Source organism: Symphalangus syndactylus, chromosome 24 (assembly GCF_028878055.3).
Source record: "Symphalangus syndactylus isolate Jambi chromosome 24, NHGRI_mSymSyn1-v2.1_pri, whole genome shotgun sequence".
NCBI lineage: Eukaryota > Metazoa > Chordata > Mammalia > Primates > Hylobatidae > Symphalangus > Symphalangus syndactylus.
In genome coordinates this window covers 10,349,555-10,362,663 of record NC_072446.2, presented here as the reverse complement: position 1 = coordinate 10,362,663, position 13,109 = coordinate 10,349,555, and the positions used below count along the sequence as shown (strand labels likewise).

Here is a 13,109-nt window from a genome sequence, read left to right as displayed (position 1 = left end):
CAGGGCTCTGCATCTTATCTGGTGACCCTAAGGAGCATCCTGCTTCTTATCTGGTGACCCCAAGGAAAGGAGGTAGTGACCCAAGCGAGGAGGAGGTGGTGACAGGGAGAGTGGCTTCAACACTGATTTTCCTTAGTGGTGCCTGCCGGGAGGGAGTGCCCGGAGATGGGGCCCCCTGGGAGTGAGGACGGCCAGGGGTTTAGGGGAACGCGGTACACCCTTCCACGAAGCCTCCCCTGCCTTCTTCCAGCCCCCAAGGGGGTGGTCTGGAGGGGCTGTGGGCGGGGGCGGAAGCCTCTCCCTGCTGGGGCCACTCGAGGCAGGCCGCCTGGGCGAGGCATCTCAGGAACGCCTCCTGTGGACAGAAAGGACAGCACCCTCCTCGCTCCAGAGCCTGCTGTGTTGGGAGATGCCTTTCCTGCCGGCAACCATGACAAACAACACATTATTATCTATCAACAAATCTAACTTCCCCACTTTTCATTAGTCAGAGCCACAGACCTCCCGTGGGCAGGAGTGACCCGTTCTCCCCTGAGGTAGAGGATGCCAGCCTGGGCAGAGTCTCACCTGGCAGGATTTTTCCCACTCCAATTACAAAAACACGTCTTGTGTGGGCTTTAGGAAAGAAGGTGGATTTGGTAACTTGTAAAACATTAAGCCCCAGGGCTAGCTTCAGGCAGGGCTGGATCCAGGTGCTGAGACAACAGCATGACAAATCCACCTCCTCCCAGCTCTCAGCTTGGCTTTCCTTTGTGCTGTCTGCTCCAGGCGGACTCCCTCCACCAGGCAGCCTTGGCGAGGGCAGCCTCGAAGGCGGCCAGGACGGCCGCTCTGCTGGAGAGGGCACCTCCTTGTCAGGCTTCCAGCCAGAGTCCCAGGACTGCCGCCCACTGGTGGGGCTGGGGATGTGATGTGTGTCACCCCAGACCCATTGTGGTGATGGTGCCGAGCAATGCCTGAGATCCACATGAACCCTGGAGCCCAGGGGTGAAGTTGGCCTTACCGAACCCACCAGAGTGAGGGGGCAGTGGTTCCCCAAAGAAAACTGCGTCTCCTGAGCAGGTGCCTGAGGTGTCCCTGAGAGCTGAGGGGTTGGGAAAATAGTCCTAGGTTAGCTGCGTGATGTCGACCAGGCCGCTTAACCTCCTTCGACGAGATGGGTTTAGCTGAGGAAAGGGCTCAGAACAGTGCCGAAAACGTGATGCTGTGGGCCGGAAGCCGTCCTTGTTGTTACTACGGTTGGAGCGCGTCACATGTGCCTGGCAGCAAGGGGATTTCTCCCAGGCAGGTGCCAGAAAGGGACCCCTGAACCTTGGCCCTGCCCTTCCCTGCTCCAGCCGTGCTGGGCTTCTACCCCTCCATGGACCCCTGTGTGTCCTCAAAGGGAAACTGAGGCCCTTCTGGAGCTTGACCCTTGACCCTGCCTTCTGCTCCAGGATCTGAAGACCCTGGATGTTCCCCCAGCAGTAGTCCCCGGATGTACCATCAGGTCTGGGGAGGGGTTTGGCCCCCGGGGGCATTGGGAGCAAGACATCCCTCCATCCTTACCAGACTTCAGTGGTGGGGGGTGGGCACTGTTTGGTCCCCAGGGGCTGAGGGACCTGTCTGAGGTCACACTGCTGGGAAGTGGCCCCAGTCAGACCGACCTTCCAGTGCAGCCGACTTCAGACCCTGTGCTCATTTCCAACCCATGAGAAAGGAAGGAGAGAGGGGATGGGGAGGAGGCGATCCTCCAGGGACCTTGGTGACCTCCCCCAGCCTCCTCCAGCCGGCCACCTCCAGCCCTGCCTGCCGAGAGGCCCGGCGCTTAATGACGTTAGCACAGTGCTGTCTGCTGCGAGCAGGTGCGTGCACCGCAAACAATGGAGCAATTTTCGGTAATGATGGGGAGGCCTGCAGCGGGCGCCAGAGCTGCTTCCTGCCCACGGGGGCGAGGGGCCTGCTGAGCTGCAGCCAGGCAGGGAGGGTGGTGCCAACTGGATTCAGAGGGCCAGGCAGAGGCCACTCAGCAACCGTTGCTCCATCCACGCCCGAGTGTGGCCAAGCCCATTCTGCAGGGGAAGAAGCCCAGGCCCAGGGAGCCCCAGCCTGGCCTCTTAGACGGGCAGGGACAGGAAGGGTCGGGGCTGGCACCCTCCCAGGTGGTCTGGATTCTAGTCCCAGCCTTAATGCAGACCTGCTGGGTGGGCTGGGGCAATCCCCATCTTCCAGGCCTCAGTTTCCCCTCCAGACACACTTTGTGCCTGACCTGGGCAACTGGGACCTCGGGCTCCACAGCCCACCCCCTGCTCCTCCCTTTTCTTTCCCCCAGTTCCTGCCCCAGCTTGGCTGAGTGGGGTCTTGTGCCCAACACAATGGAGGGACCCCAGTGGCGCTCCATGGATGCTTCCTGTGAAGATCAGCAGAGCTGAGGTCTGGTACTGAGGCCCACAGAGGCTTCCTGGATGTCCCACTCTGCTCTCCATCCCGGGGGGTACCCCCAGCAGCAACTGCACACAGTGGTGTCCCCCAAGAGGGCACAGTCCATGGGAGTGGGAGGAGCTACTTACACCTGCTGCACCATGGTGCCCAGAACACAGCAGGTGCCCAGGGACAGCGTGATGGAGCCAAAAGAGCATGGGCTTCAGAGTCACACCTGGCGGCCAGTCCTGGCTGCACTCCCAATTGCTGAGTGTGGCGTGGGACCGAGGTGTCACCAGCCTCCCAAACCCTGGTTCTCATACCTGTAGAAGGAAGCGTGTCTGTGCCTCCCAAGATGGCTTCAAGGGCATAGGGTTCCCCGCCTGGACCTGGCACCCAGGAGAGTGCCAGTAAATGTTGGACGAAAGGCTCTTCATACCTCCAGGCCTGGCTATAAGCACTGGGTGGGCTGGGGGCCCAGAGAGACAGTGCCAGGCAGCCATGTATCCCCCAGGTCAGGGCTCCGGAAGCCTTGCCTGGGGCCCCAGCTGTCCCTCGCTGTGGCCCTGGCTCACCAGTAACTGGGCCTTTCCTACAGGACAGAAATGGGGTTGCCTGCTGGGCACCCTGAGAGCTCAGGGGCTTCATCCCAAGCTGGGAAGGATCCTCACCCAGCATGTGCCCAGAACCTGTCCCAGGGGCACCCCAGAACCAGCACGAGGCAGGTGAGGTGGCCAGACACACAGCCAGTGGCAGCCTCTGAGGGCCTGGGCCGGGGAGACCCTACTGGCCTGAGCCCCTATTTCCTGAGGACCGCCCAGGGCCTGGCTGCAGCCCTGTCTCCTGCAACAGAAGGGCTGAGGGTGGCCCCGCTAGGTGGCCAGGCCACCCACATGCACCGTGGTAGCCTCCTGTGTCCCCGGCACGCCCTGTTCCTCGGGGACTCAAGGCTGGCTGTTCGTTGGTCCAGCTCACAGAAGCTTGAGGGACCACGTGAGTGCTTGCCCTGTGCAGCCCACTCCCCACTACCGTGCCTGGCACACAGTAGGTGCTCGGTAAACAGCAGTGGCCTGGGTGAGCAGACACCCAGGCGGCAGCTCCAGCCCGGGCCCCGCAGGTTCTGTCTCCCCTCCCAGATGCTCACTCACGGAGAGAGGCCCCCTTGTGTGTTTGTTTGCTGTAGAACTTGGGCCCAATAGACTCGGGGTCTTCTCTCTTCCTCCATCCCGCACAGGAGCGCCAGGGAGCGGCAGTTTCCAGAGATTGAAGGCAAAATTGCTTGAAAGCCTGTGCTTTTATCCTCCAATTTGTAGCCATTTAGCAGGGCCGGGCGGAGGGGCAGCCAGGGCTCTGCTGGGCTGTCGGCACAGAAGTGCCCATCACTGCAGAGAACGGTTCTTTGTCCTTTCCCAGACAGCTCTCGGCTACGGGAACAACACCCACTGCGGAGCCACGCTGGGTGGTATGGGGGGCCCACAGGGGAGGCCAACGGCTGGCCTGCTGGAGGAGCCTCAGGGCCTCCTAGAGGCAGAAGGGGCGCCCCACTCTGAAAGTGACATCTGCCATCATGGTTCCAGCTCTGCTTGGGACTGTGCCCAGCCCCAGGGGCAGAGGTGCACATGGGCTGGGGCTAGAATTATGAAGGAAGGCCCAGGTGTCCCCAGTCTCACCCCTCCCTCTGTCACTAAGAGGGGTCTTGTGTGGCTTCTGCCCAGGAAGAGGAGCCTGTCTCAGAGGGGTCACTTGAGTGTCTGGGAGGCAGTCAGAGGTCCAGGAGCCGGAAGGAGAGAGCGGATGGTGGGAGAGGGAGAGCGGGGTTGGGGGGGTAAGGAGAGCAGGGATGGGTGGGGGAAGGAGAGTGGGGATGGGGGGAAGGAGAGCGGGGACAGGGGGAGGGAGAGCAGGGATGGTGGGAGGGAGAGCGGGGATGGGTGGGGAAAGGAGAGCAGGGATGGGGGGAGGGAGAGCGGGGATGGGTGGGGGAAGGAGAGCGGGGATGGGGGAGGGAGAGCAGGGATGGGGGGAGGGAGAGCGGGGATGGGTGGGGGAAGGAGAGCGGGGACAGCGGGGGAAGGAGAGCGGGGATGGGGGTTGGAGGGGGTTGTGGAGCTTCAGATTCTGGGAGAAGTTTCCAGGGAGTTTGGAAAACAAAAGTGCAGGTCTAGCTTCTAGCTTCGGGGCGTGAAAAAAGTCTGGAGGTGAGGCATTTTGCCGTTAGCTTCCCCTCTGCAGTGCTGAGAGCTGGCGTGGCTGGGAAGCGATGCTTTGAGGGGGAGATGCAGGTCTCCCTGCCCAGGTGGACCCCCTACCCCACCCCCAGCACTGGCTGTGAGAGTAGCCAGAAAATGGTGAGATTCTCTCCCTGGGTAGGAAGGAAAGATGTGAGCAGAAGCGTGCCTAGCAAGGCTGCACTGTGGGAAGTAGAGTGAGCTCAGAGACGTCAGGGCCCTCCAGGCTGGAGCTGGGGGAGGGGATGTTGGGGGAGGTGGCACCTGGCCCACCGAGTTTGCATCTCACCTGGGTTGGGCTTGTCTGGTTTCCAAGTGGCCTCTGAGCACCTGGGTGTGGGCATCTGCCTGGGTTCGGGCTGGTGTCTGCCTCCCTCTCCTGGGGCCCCTGGAGCAGGTGCAACTGCCTTCGGGATTAAAGGCTCACGGGCCACAGCGAAGGGTGCTGCCTTCCCTCCCTCCATCTTCCTCCCCGTGTCCTCATCCTGCACCCTCAGTCCCCCCTCCACGCCTCTGCCCACGACAGCTCTTCTCCCAAAGCTGCCTCCGCTCCGGGGCCCATCCCTTCTAGCAGCCCCTCCAGCCTAGCTCCAGCCAGCAAGCCCAATCCCTCCCCTCTGGTCACTGCAGTCCCTCTGCCACCCAGCCCCTGCACACACTGGGCATGGTCATGATCCTCCCTGGGTCCCGAGTCTTGCTGGGGTGCAACCCTGCTCCTGACCAAGAAAGATGAGGCACCTGTCCTGGGGGCAGGAAGGCTGCATGGGGCAGGGGCTGCGTGTCTGTGTTCTCAGCACCAGAGCGGGCCCCTCCTGAGCGGGGCGTGGGCTGCATCTCCTCACCCGCCAGCCAGGTCTTGAGAAGTGCAGGGGTCTGGCGGTAGGGCACATGAAACCCTTCTTGGGATTAAACCCTGGTGCGGCAGGCTAGTCTTTCATCCCCACTGCAGTCCCCCGACTTACAAGAAAACACAGAGGCCTCAGCCTCACGCCTGCTTCTCAGTGGTTTCTTGACTCCCTGGAGTCTCCCCTCAAAGCACAAAGGCTCTGACCACCCCACAAAGTCCTCAGGAATCAGCACCAATAAAAAAATACACTTTATTGTGACCTCATGGTTTGCAGGGCAGCGCAGCGGGCACAGGCAGAGGAGCATGCAGAGCGCGTGGCACGGGTGCACAGCATATGGCGAAGCGGCCCCTGCCCGGGCACCTCCTCTGGACCGTCCCTGCACGCCTCGGGACCCTCGGGCCTGGCCGGGCCCCCTCCACCCAACAACCCCCAGAGGTCCTGGCTGAGCAAACAGAGTGGCCGGGGCAGGCTTGGCCACCAGGGCCAGTGTGAGCCCAGAGGCGGGGTGGGCAGAAGCAGCTGGCACAGCTCAGCCGGAAGCCTTAGCGGAGGGAGGAGGGCGTGGGAGCCCACACCTGCCAATCCAGCCCTGAGCTCCTCAGCAATTTTGTCTCTCTTGATTAAACATCCCAGGAACATCAAGTTCACAGACATGTTTTCTTCTTCATCTTTCTGAAAACACCCAGAATGGAAAAGCAGAGAACAGCTTCGAGGTTCCTAGGGCCCCTTGACACTTTTGGGGGCAGAGAGAGTTGGTGGGAAGAGGGGTGAAAGGGCCAGGCCTGAGGCTTATGCAAGAGACAGAAGGCAGCAAAGGCAGTGTCCTGGGCTTGTCCGGGGAGAGGGACGGTGTGCAGGGGTGTGCAGGTGTGTGCAGGGGTGTGCACGTGCAGAGGCAAACTGCTAGGGCAGGAGGCCTGGAGCACACCCAGGTGCTTGCTTTGGGAAGAACACCAACCAGTAACTGCGAAGGGTGGACACCAGCAGGGGGTGGGCAGCATGTCTGGGACCTCCAGACTGTCCCTCCTGGTGGAGCCAGAACGTGGGGGGCAGGGCCGGCCACCCAGCCTCCAGTCCAGCCAGTGAGGGGCCCTCTGGCCAACCCAGGAAGGTGCCTCCATGGCAGGGTGGGTGGCCTAAGAGAGGCTGCCGTGGCATTAAGAGAGGGCCACAGACATGGCGGGGCTCACCCCTGGGGGAACGAGCCGGTGGGGGGCAGCAGGGCCAGCTGCCCAGGAGACCTGGGCTGAGAGAGGCGTGGCTGAGGGAGGCTCTGGTGGGCCACTCACTTCCAGCAGTGCTCCAGGGAGCTGTGGGGCTGGATTTTGAGCTTCTGGGGGCAGAGCAGCTTGGTGAAGGCCCGGCGGAAGCTGTGGTGGCACAGCGGGTAGAGGACAGGGTTGACAGCCGAGTTGGCCCACAGGAGCCAGAAGGAGGTTTCGTACCAGTAGTCAGGGACGCAGTGGCCATGGCAGGCGGCCCGGATGATCATCAGCAGCGTGTACGGGGCCCAGCAGAGCCCAAAGATGCTCACGATGACGGCCAGCGACTTGGCCACTTTCCTGTCCCGAGACAGCCGAAAGCGCTGGGTGAAGCTCTGGGACACCATCTTCATGCGCTTCTCCAGCGAGGCCGAGGACGCCGACGGCTTGGAGCCCCTCTTGAGTGAGCGCGGCCTCTCAGTGCCCCTCGAGGAGCTGCCAGAGCTGGAGGTGGGTGAAGCCGCGGAGCCGCCCCCACCGCCACCCCCGAGGGCTGCCTCCCCGGCCTCAGCGCCTGTGGCCGCCTCACCCACCCCATACCTGTGCAGCGGCATGGCCTCCCCGTGCCCCTTCTGCCAGCAGCCCCAGCAGCCAGGCGGTGGGGGTGGTGAGGGCTGGGCTTCAGGAGGGGGCTCGGGGCCGGCTGCCTCTCGAGCCCCATCCAGCCGGAGGCGGGTGCGCCTCTGGATGTTCAGGTAGATGCTGAGGTTAAAGAAGGTGACGCTGAGGAAGGGCGTGAAGAACTCCAGGGTGGAAGCTGTGATGAGGAAGTACCAGTTGTAGAAGAACTCGGCATAGCAGTGGCCCTCGGGGATGGAGCTGCCCCCCGACAGGTGCTCCCAGCTCAGGATGGCCGGCCCGTACAGCAGGAAGGCCAGCACCCACACCAGCAGCATCTTCCGCACTGCCCGCCGCGTGTCACCCTGCTGGGCCCGGTATGAGACCTGCAGAAGGGCAGGCTGGTGAGGGGCGGGGCGGAAGGAATATTGGACTGGGTGCACCCTCGCAGCCTGTGGGCCCCTATGTGGGCCCTTCCCTCAGCAGCAATGCTCCTCCTTTCCCCTCCTGTCCTCCCTCCCTCCCTCTTTCCCCTCCCTTCCTCTAACCCTCCCCACTGGGGTCCCGGGCTGGTGCCCTGCCACACTCAGTGAGAGCCTCAGAAGCTCCCTGGGACCAACCCGAATCCTCACTCTCTGCTAGGCTGCCTGTTTACCACCCCCTACCAGCTGTGAGCTCCCTGGGGGTCCTGTCCTTGGCCCCTGCACCCCTGGGACCAGACTCAGCATCAGCCCCAGACCATGTGCGCACGCAGCTGTTTCTGACATGATGCATCCTGATCCTGCAAAGGCCCCAGCCATCTGCAGAGGTTGGGGTGGGCGGTCCAGCCCCACTCCTGCACAGGTGCTCGCACCCCTGGGAGCTGGAGGTGCAGGAGTGAAGCCACAAGCTGGTCACTGCTGGGAGACATCCCCCACCCTGCCACAGAACAAAGCATCCCAGATCGACATCAGGGCCTCTGGGGAAGAACAGGGAGAGAGGGCAGGGCCCTCCTCAGGGCAGAGAGCAACCAGCTGGTGGGGGCAGGGGGCAGGAGGGCCAAGGGATCCCACTGAGGGGTCTCAGGTAGGACAGCTCGAGGAGGAGGAGGACCTGAGAGCCCCTGCCACCCTCCCCCACCAGCTTTATGGCGTTTACCTTGGTGACGGCGGGAGCAATATTCACAGCTATTGCTAATGAGAGGTGGGCAGAGCACCCCCATGCCAGGCTCTCTGCTCGGCCGCTTTACCCTTCGTGGCAGCTCTCCTTGTGCCCCATGCCTGGTGGCTCCAGGAAAGGAGGGAGAGACCACAGGAGGATGGGCTCAAGAGGACCCCAAAGCCATGCTCTTTGTACCCTGTCTCTTAGCCTTTCTAGGCTAGAACCAAACAACCTGCCCTCAGTCCTGCAGAGGCCCCCATAAAGCCCTGGGGAGGTGAGCTGCCGAGGAGATGAGAAGGGGAAGGAGTGACTTCAGCAGCGGCTCCCTGGGCCGCATGGCTCTGATGCGGGAGCCTGGGTGGGGCAGGGTCCCTGACTCAGGTGGCCGCTCCCACGAAGGGAAATCTGTGGAGCCAGGATCTGCCACCTGCCTTCCCGGGGCCTGTGTGTGTGTGCACGCTTGCACACACGCATGTGTGAGGGATGTCACCCAGGACCTCTGGCCCCAGATCCTCCCTTAACTCCGGGGACTGTGGACCTGCCCCAGGGCGGTGGCTGCAGCGACAGCCCTGCCTTCAGGAACATCTGCGTCCAGATTCCTTGCCTCCTGCCTGGGCCAGGCCAGTCTGGCTACAGCCATGGCCCCGAGTGGGCAGCTGGCCATCGAGTGGCCCATGTGTCAGCAGCAAAGCCAGTGGGACCAAGCCCACTTCTGCCCACAACTCAGAAGTGGCCATCCTCACCCAGGTGCCTCCCATGGGCGTCCCGACTGTCCCTGCGGAGTGAACAGGGGCTCCGCAGCCCAGGACTCACGGCTCGGGTGACCGACAGGAAGCGGTCGTAGCTGATGAGCACGATGTTGAAGGCAGAGGAGGTGCACAGCAGGTAGTCCACTACCAGCCACAGCTTGCAGAGGCCCCGGCCGAAGGTCCAGCGGCCTGTCAGCACGTAGGGTACATACAGTGGGATGCAGAAGGCGCCTGTGGGGAGTAGGGCCACAGTGGGACCATGCAGCCAGGGGCCAGACGGACCTAAGCGCAGACACCAGCGGGACCTGGGGTCACATGGTGGCTGCTTTTCTGGAACTAGCCATCCTCATCTTACCGCCCCTCCACCTGGTGTCAGCCACAAACTCTGCCCTGCCGCCAGCCTTCACCCCCACATAGCTCCCAGCACCATCTGTGTCCCCTGGGCCTGGGGGCAGGAGGGATGATCCAGGCATGGGGAACTCTGGCCACCACAAGACCCCGAGAGCCTGGAGTCAGGACTCCCTGGACTTCTGTCCAGCCCTCCCAGCCCTCAAAGGAGGAAAGAAGACAATTTCCTTCTCCCCTCCTCCCGCTGGACTCCAGCCCCTACCCTGGCGTTGGACAGCCCTCCCTCTCAGCTTAGACAAGGAGAAGGCCTTTCTCCTGGCTGAAAGGGCACTTGGTTGCAGCCGCCAGCCGCCAGCCGCTACTACAACTGCCAAGCAGGCTTGAAGCGTCTGGGAGACGCACCTCACAGCCCCAACAGGTGTCTGGCGCTCCAGCCCCCTCCGCCTGCCCCGCCCCCCAGCCGGCAGCAGAGCCTGGACACGTGAGAGCACGCTCCTCCGAGCGTCTCCCCCAACCCCCACCTTCCCCACGGTCCCTTCCCCCAACACAGCTCTAAAAATCCCCCTTCCATGTCCCCTCCCCCAGACCTCTAAACCGCCCCACTGCGCCCTCCGCGCGTCCTAAGTCCGCAGCAGCCTTTGTTTGGCTACAGCGCAGGAGCCAGAGCTGCACCCGCTGCCTTTGCGCCTTGCGCCTCGCCCAGTGCCCGTGTCCCTTCCTGGGGACATCTCTCCCCAACCCCTGTCCTGAGGCCTGAGTGGCAAGGAACTTCGCCTGTGCCCCCCACCCCATGGGCTCCAGACGCCCCCTTCCCAGGCCGGGTCCCCTGGTGGGGCGTGTGCCTGCGGGAGCCACCCAGGTCCGTGCTCCAGTCCCCGCTGGCCCGGCCACGCTGGGCGCCCCTGGGTCCCACGGCGGCCGGGGGCTAGGGATTTACCGACGAGGAAGTCGGAGATGGCGAGGTTGAGCAGGAAGAAGTTGTTCTGGGTGCGGAGGCTCGAGTCGGCCACGAAGGCGAGCATGACCAGCGCGTTGCCCAGCACCGTGGCCACGATGAGCAGCGCCATGAGCGCGGCCAGCACCGCGGTCCAGGCTGCTGAGAAGCCGCGCGCCCCGCCCGCCGCCGCCGCCTCGCCCGCCAGCGCCCCCGAAGCGTTCAGCGGCCCGTCGGGCGGCGCGCGCTCCATGGCCCCGCAGGCTCACGCGGCTCCGGGACGCGGGGCAGGGCGCCGGCCGAGAGCTGGGCGGCCGGGAGGGACCCCGGCCCGGGAGCCTAGTCTTTGCGGGCCCTTGGCCGGGTCGGGTTCCCCGGGGGGCGCCCAGCGCATGGTCCGCGGGGCCAGGGCCGGGGCCAGGGCAGGCGGTGCCGAGGGGGCCGGGGTCGGATCCGAGCCCAGTGGGGCCAGCAGCGCGGCTGCTGCAGCAGGAGAGGAGCCGGAGCCTGAGCCGCTGCCGGCGCGACCGTGCACCCGGAGCGCAACGCGCAGCCGAGTGCGCCCCGCGCCCAGCCCACCGCCCCGCGCGCCCCGCGCAGCGCCCCCGCCATTGGCTGCCGCCCTCGCCCCGCCCCCTCCCCGCCCCCGCCTCGCCCGGCTCCGGCAGCACCACGGACAGCGCCGCGTGCCCGCCGGGCTGCCTGGAGCCCAGCCCCTGCGCTCACAGCAGCTGGCCGGGAGCCCGGCCGGGGCTTGACCGGGTCTGGGGGCTCGCCTGCGGTCAGTCAGCCCGCAGGTCTGGAGCCGGGGTCTGGGTTGCTCGGCCTTTCCCGTGCCCTCGGCCCTGGTGACCCCTGCCCGGTCATCATGGAGAGCCCTGGCGCCTGTGGGGACCCGGGGTGGGGGTGGGGGAAACGCCTGCACCCGCGCTCCGGGGAACTTGCCCTGCGGGGCCTTTCCTCGGTGCATGTTTTGGGAATGTGGGTCTCCGGGGGAAGGAACGTCTGGAGGAGAAGGGATGGGGAGGAGGGGGTCTTGGAAAGCGGCTGCCCAGACCAGGGGTCCGCTCCACCTCCCGTTTGCACGGACCCTGGGTGCCAGCCTCCCTGTGGACAGGGCCCAGTGCAGGGTCCAGGGTGACCTGCAAGGCGCAGGCAGATGTGGAGTTACATAAGGGAAGATGAGGCGCCGGGCGGACCCAGCCGGAGGGGAGCGCGTCTAGCCTGGGCTCCGGCGGCCTCAGGCTGAGGAGGGAGCAGCAAGCCGCTTGGAGCCCAGCCACGGACTCCCGTGGACAGAGGGGCAGTCGCCACTGCAGCGGACAGACGAGGTCACTGCGCTCAGGGCGCAGGTGGTGGCTGTGTTAGCGCCTGTGGGAGGGGACGGGGGAGGAGAGGAGAGGTGGCAGGAGGGAGCGCCCCCACCGCCAGACACATGCGCTCAGATACACTGGGTCAAGGACAGATTCCTCCTGAAACACTCAGGGCAGACAGACAGACATGCCCACACTCAGATACACAGACACCCACAGGCCAGGTAAGCAGCCACCAGTGCCAGGCTGAGGACCCACCAAGAGCGAGACACACATCAGACAGCAGGCAGGGAGGGAGCCGCGCCCCAGGAGAAGGAAGCAGCAACTCCGCTCGGTCGCCAGCCGAAGGCATCCCTGGTGCCTCAAAGAGGCCATAGTGCGAGTGTCGGGGGGAGGGGCTGCAGAGGGGACCCCGGGCGCTGACATGCACCGTCACTCCCCTACTTACAGCAGCTTCCCCATACCGTGGGGACCTGCCCCTTCCCCTCAGCCCCAGTGGCGCTTCAGAAACTTTGGGGAAAGAGGAGCTGGGATTCCTCTGCTGCCACCTCAGGGCTGACTGCAGAAAAGAACCCCCAGACCCGTGGCCCCAGTCAGCCCACTATTCCACGGCTTCTAGGAGCCTGCTCTGTGGGGAGGGGTGCGGCTTCCCTCTCTGACTACCTAGTTGTACTCATTCCACTCCACCTGCAAACCCTACTCCTCATACAGGCTTCCCCAAATTCCCTGCACCCCACCCCAACTCACCCAGTGTGGAGGGGCTCTGCCTGGACAAGGGAAAAGTTTTCAAGGGGAAAAGTTCCATGGAGCTGGGCAGCAAGGGGCTGTGAGGCCATCAGAGCTGCCACCCAGGCCTGCTGTGGTCCTTGACTCACTGTCCCCACCCAGACCAGAACTCCTTGTTGAGTGGACTCCTCCCCAGGCCCTTATCCTCTCCAAGTACCCACTGAGGCTGCGGGAGATGGCATTGGGTGGGGGTTAAGAGGGGGCCCTGGCTCTCTCCTTCACTGGCTGGAGCCTCAGTGTCCCCATCTTGGAATGGGGAATATAAATTGGAATCCCAAGCAGAACTAAGGATGAAGGGGTCTGGAGGCCCGCCCAGCCATTCTCCCTCCCCACCCCTCCTCCCCTATCATCCACAGCTGCCTAGGCTTCCCCGTGAACTGAGCAGCCCCGGAGAGCCTGGGCAGTGCTGGTCTGAGCCAGATGACCCAGACAGAGGGAGCTTTCCTGGTGTTCTCTCTGCCCCACAGCCTCAGCGGGGACAGCTCAGCCCACACCTGCCCCACAGCTGTTCTGAAACCCCCGCGGAACCTGCACCAAGATCCA

The 13,109-nt window shown here is 64.1% G+C and overlaps 1 protein-coding gene across 6 annotated transcripts; it reads right to left on the bottom strand.

The window, feature by feature from the left end:
• Window positions 1-5,708: 5,708 nt before the first annotated feature.
• On the bottom strand, window positions 5,709-11,029 carry HRH3 (histamine receptor H3). 6 transcript variants are annotated; one of them, XM_055265986.2, is made up of 4 exons: window positions 10,471-11,029; window positions 9,250-9,416; window positions 7,279-7,682; window positions 5,709-7,038 (listed from the first exon to the last, which is right to left on the bottom strand). In XM_055265986.2, the coding sequence occupies exons 1-4, from the start codon at window positions 10,718-10,720 to the stop codon at window positions 6,762-6,764; spliced, it is 1,098 nt and encodes a 365-aa protein (XP_055121961.1). In that variant the 5' UTR covers window positions 10,721-11,029; the 3' UTR covers window positions 5,709-6,761. The 6 variants fall into 6 exon arrangements, with proteins under 6 accessions (XP_055121961.1, XP_055121958.1, XP_055121959.1 ...); XM_055265983.2 differs by having other exon boundaries at window positions 5,709-6,148; window positions 6,922-7,682; window positions 9,250-9,467; window positions 10,471-11,019; XM_055265984.2 differs by having other exon boundaries at window positions 9,250-9,467; window positions 10,471-11,016.
• Between the last annotated feature and the right edge of the window lie 2,080 nt (window positions 11,030-13,109).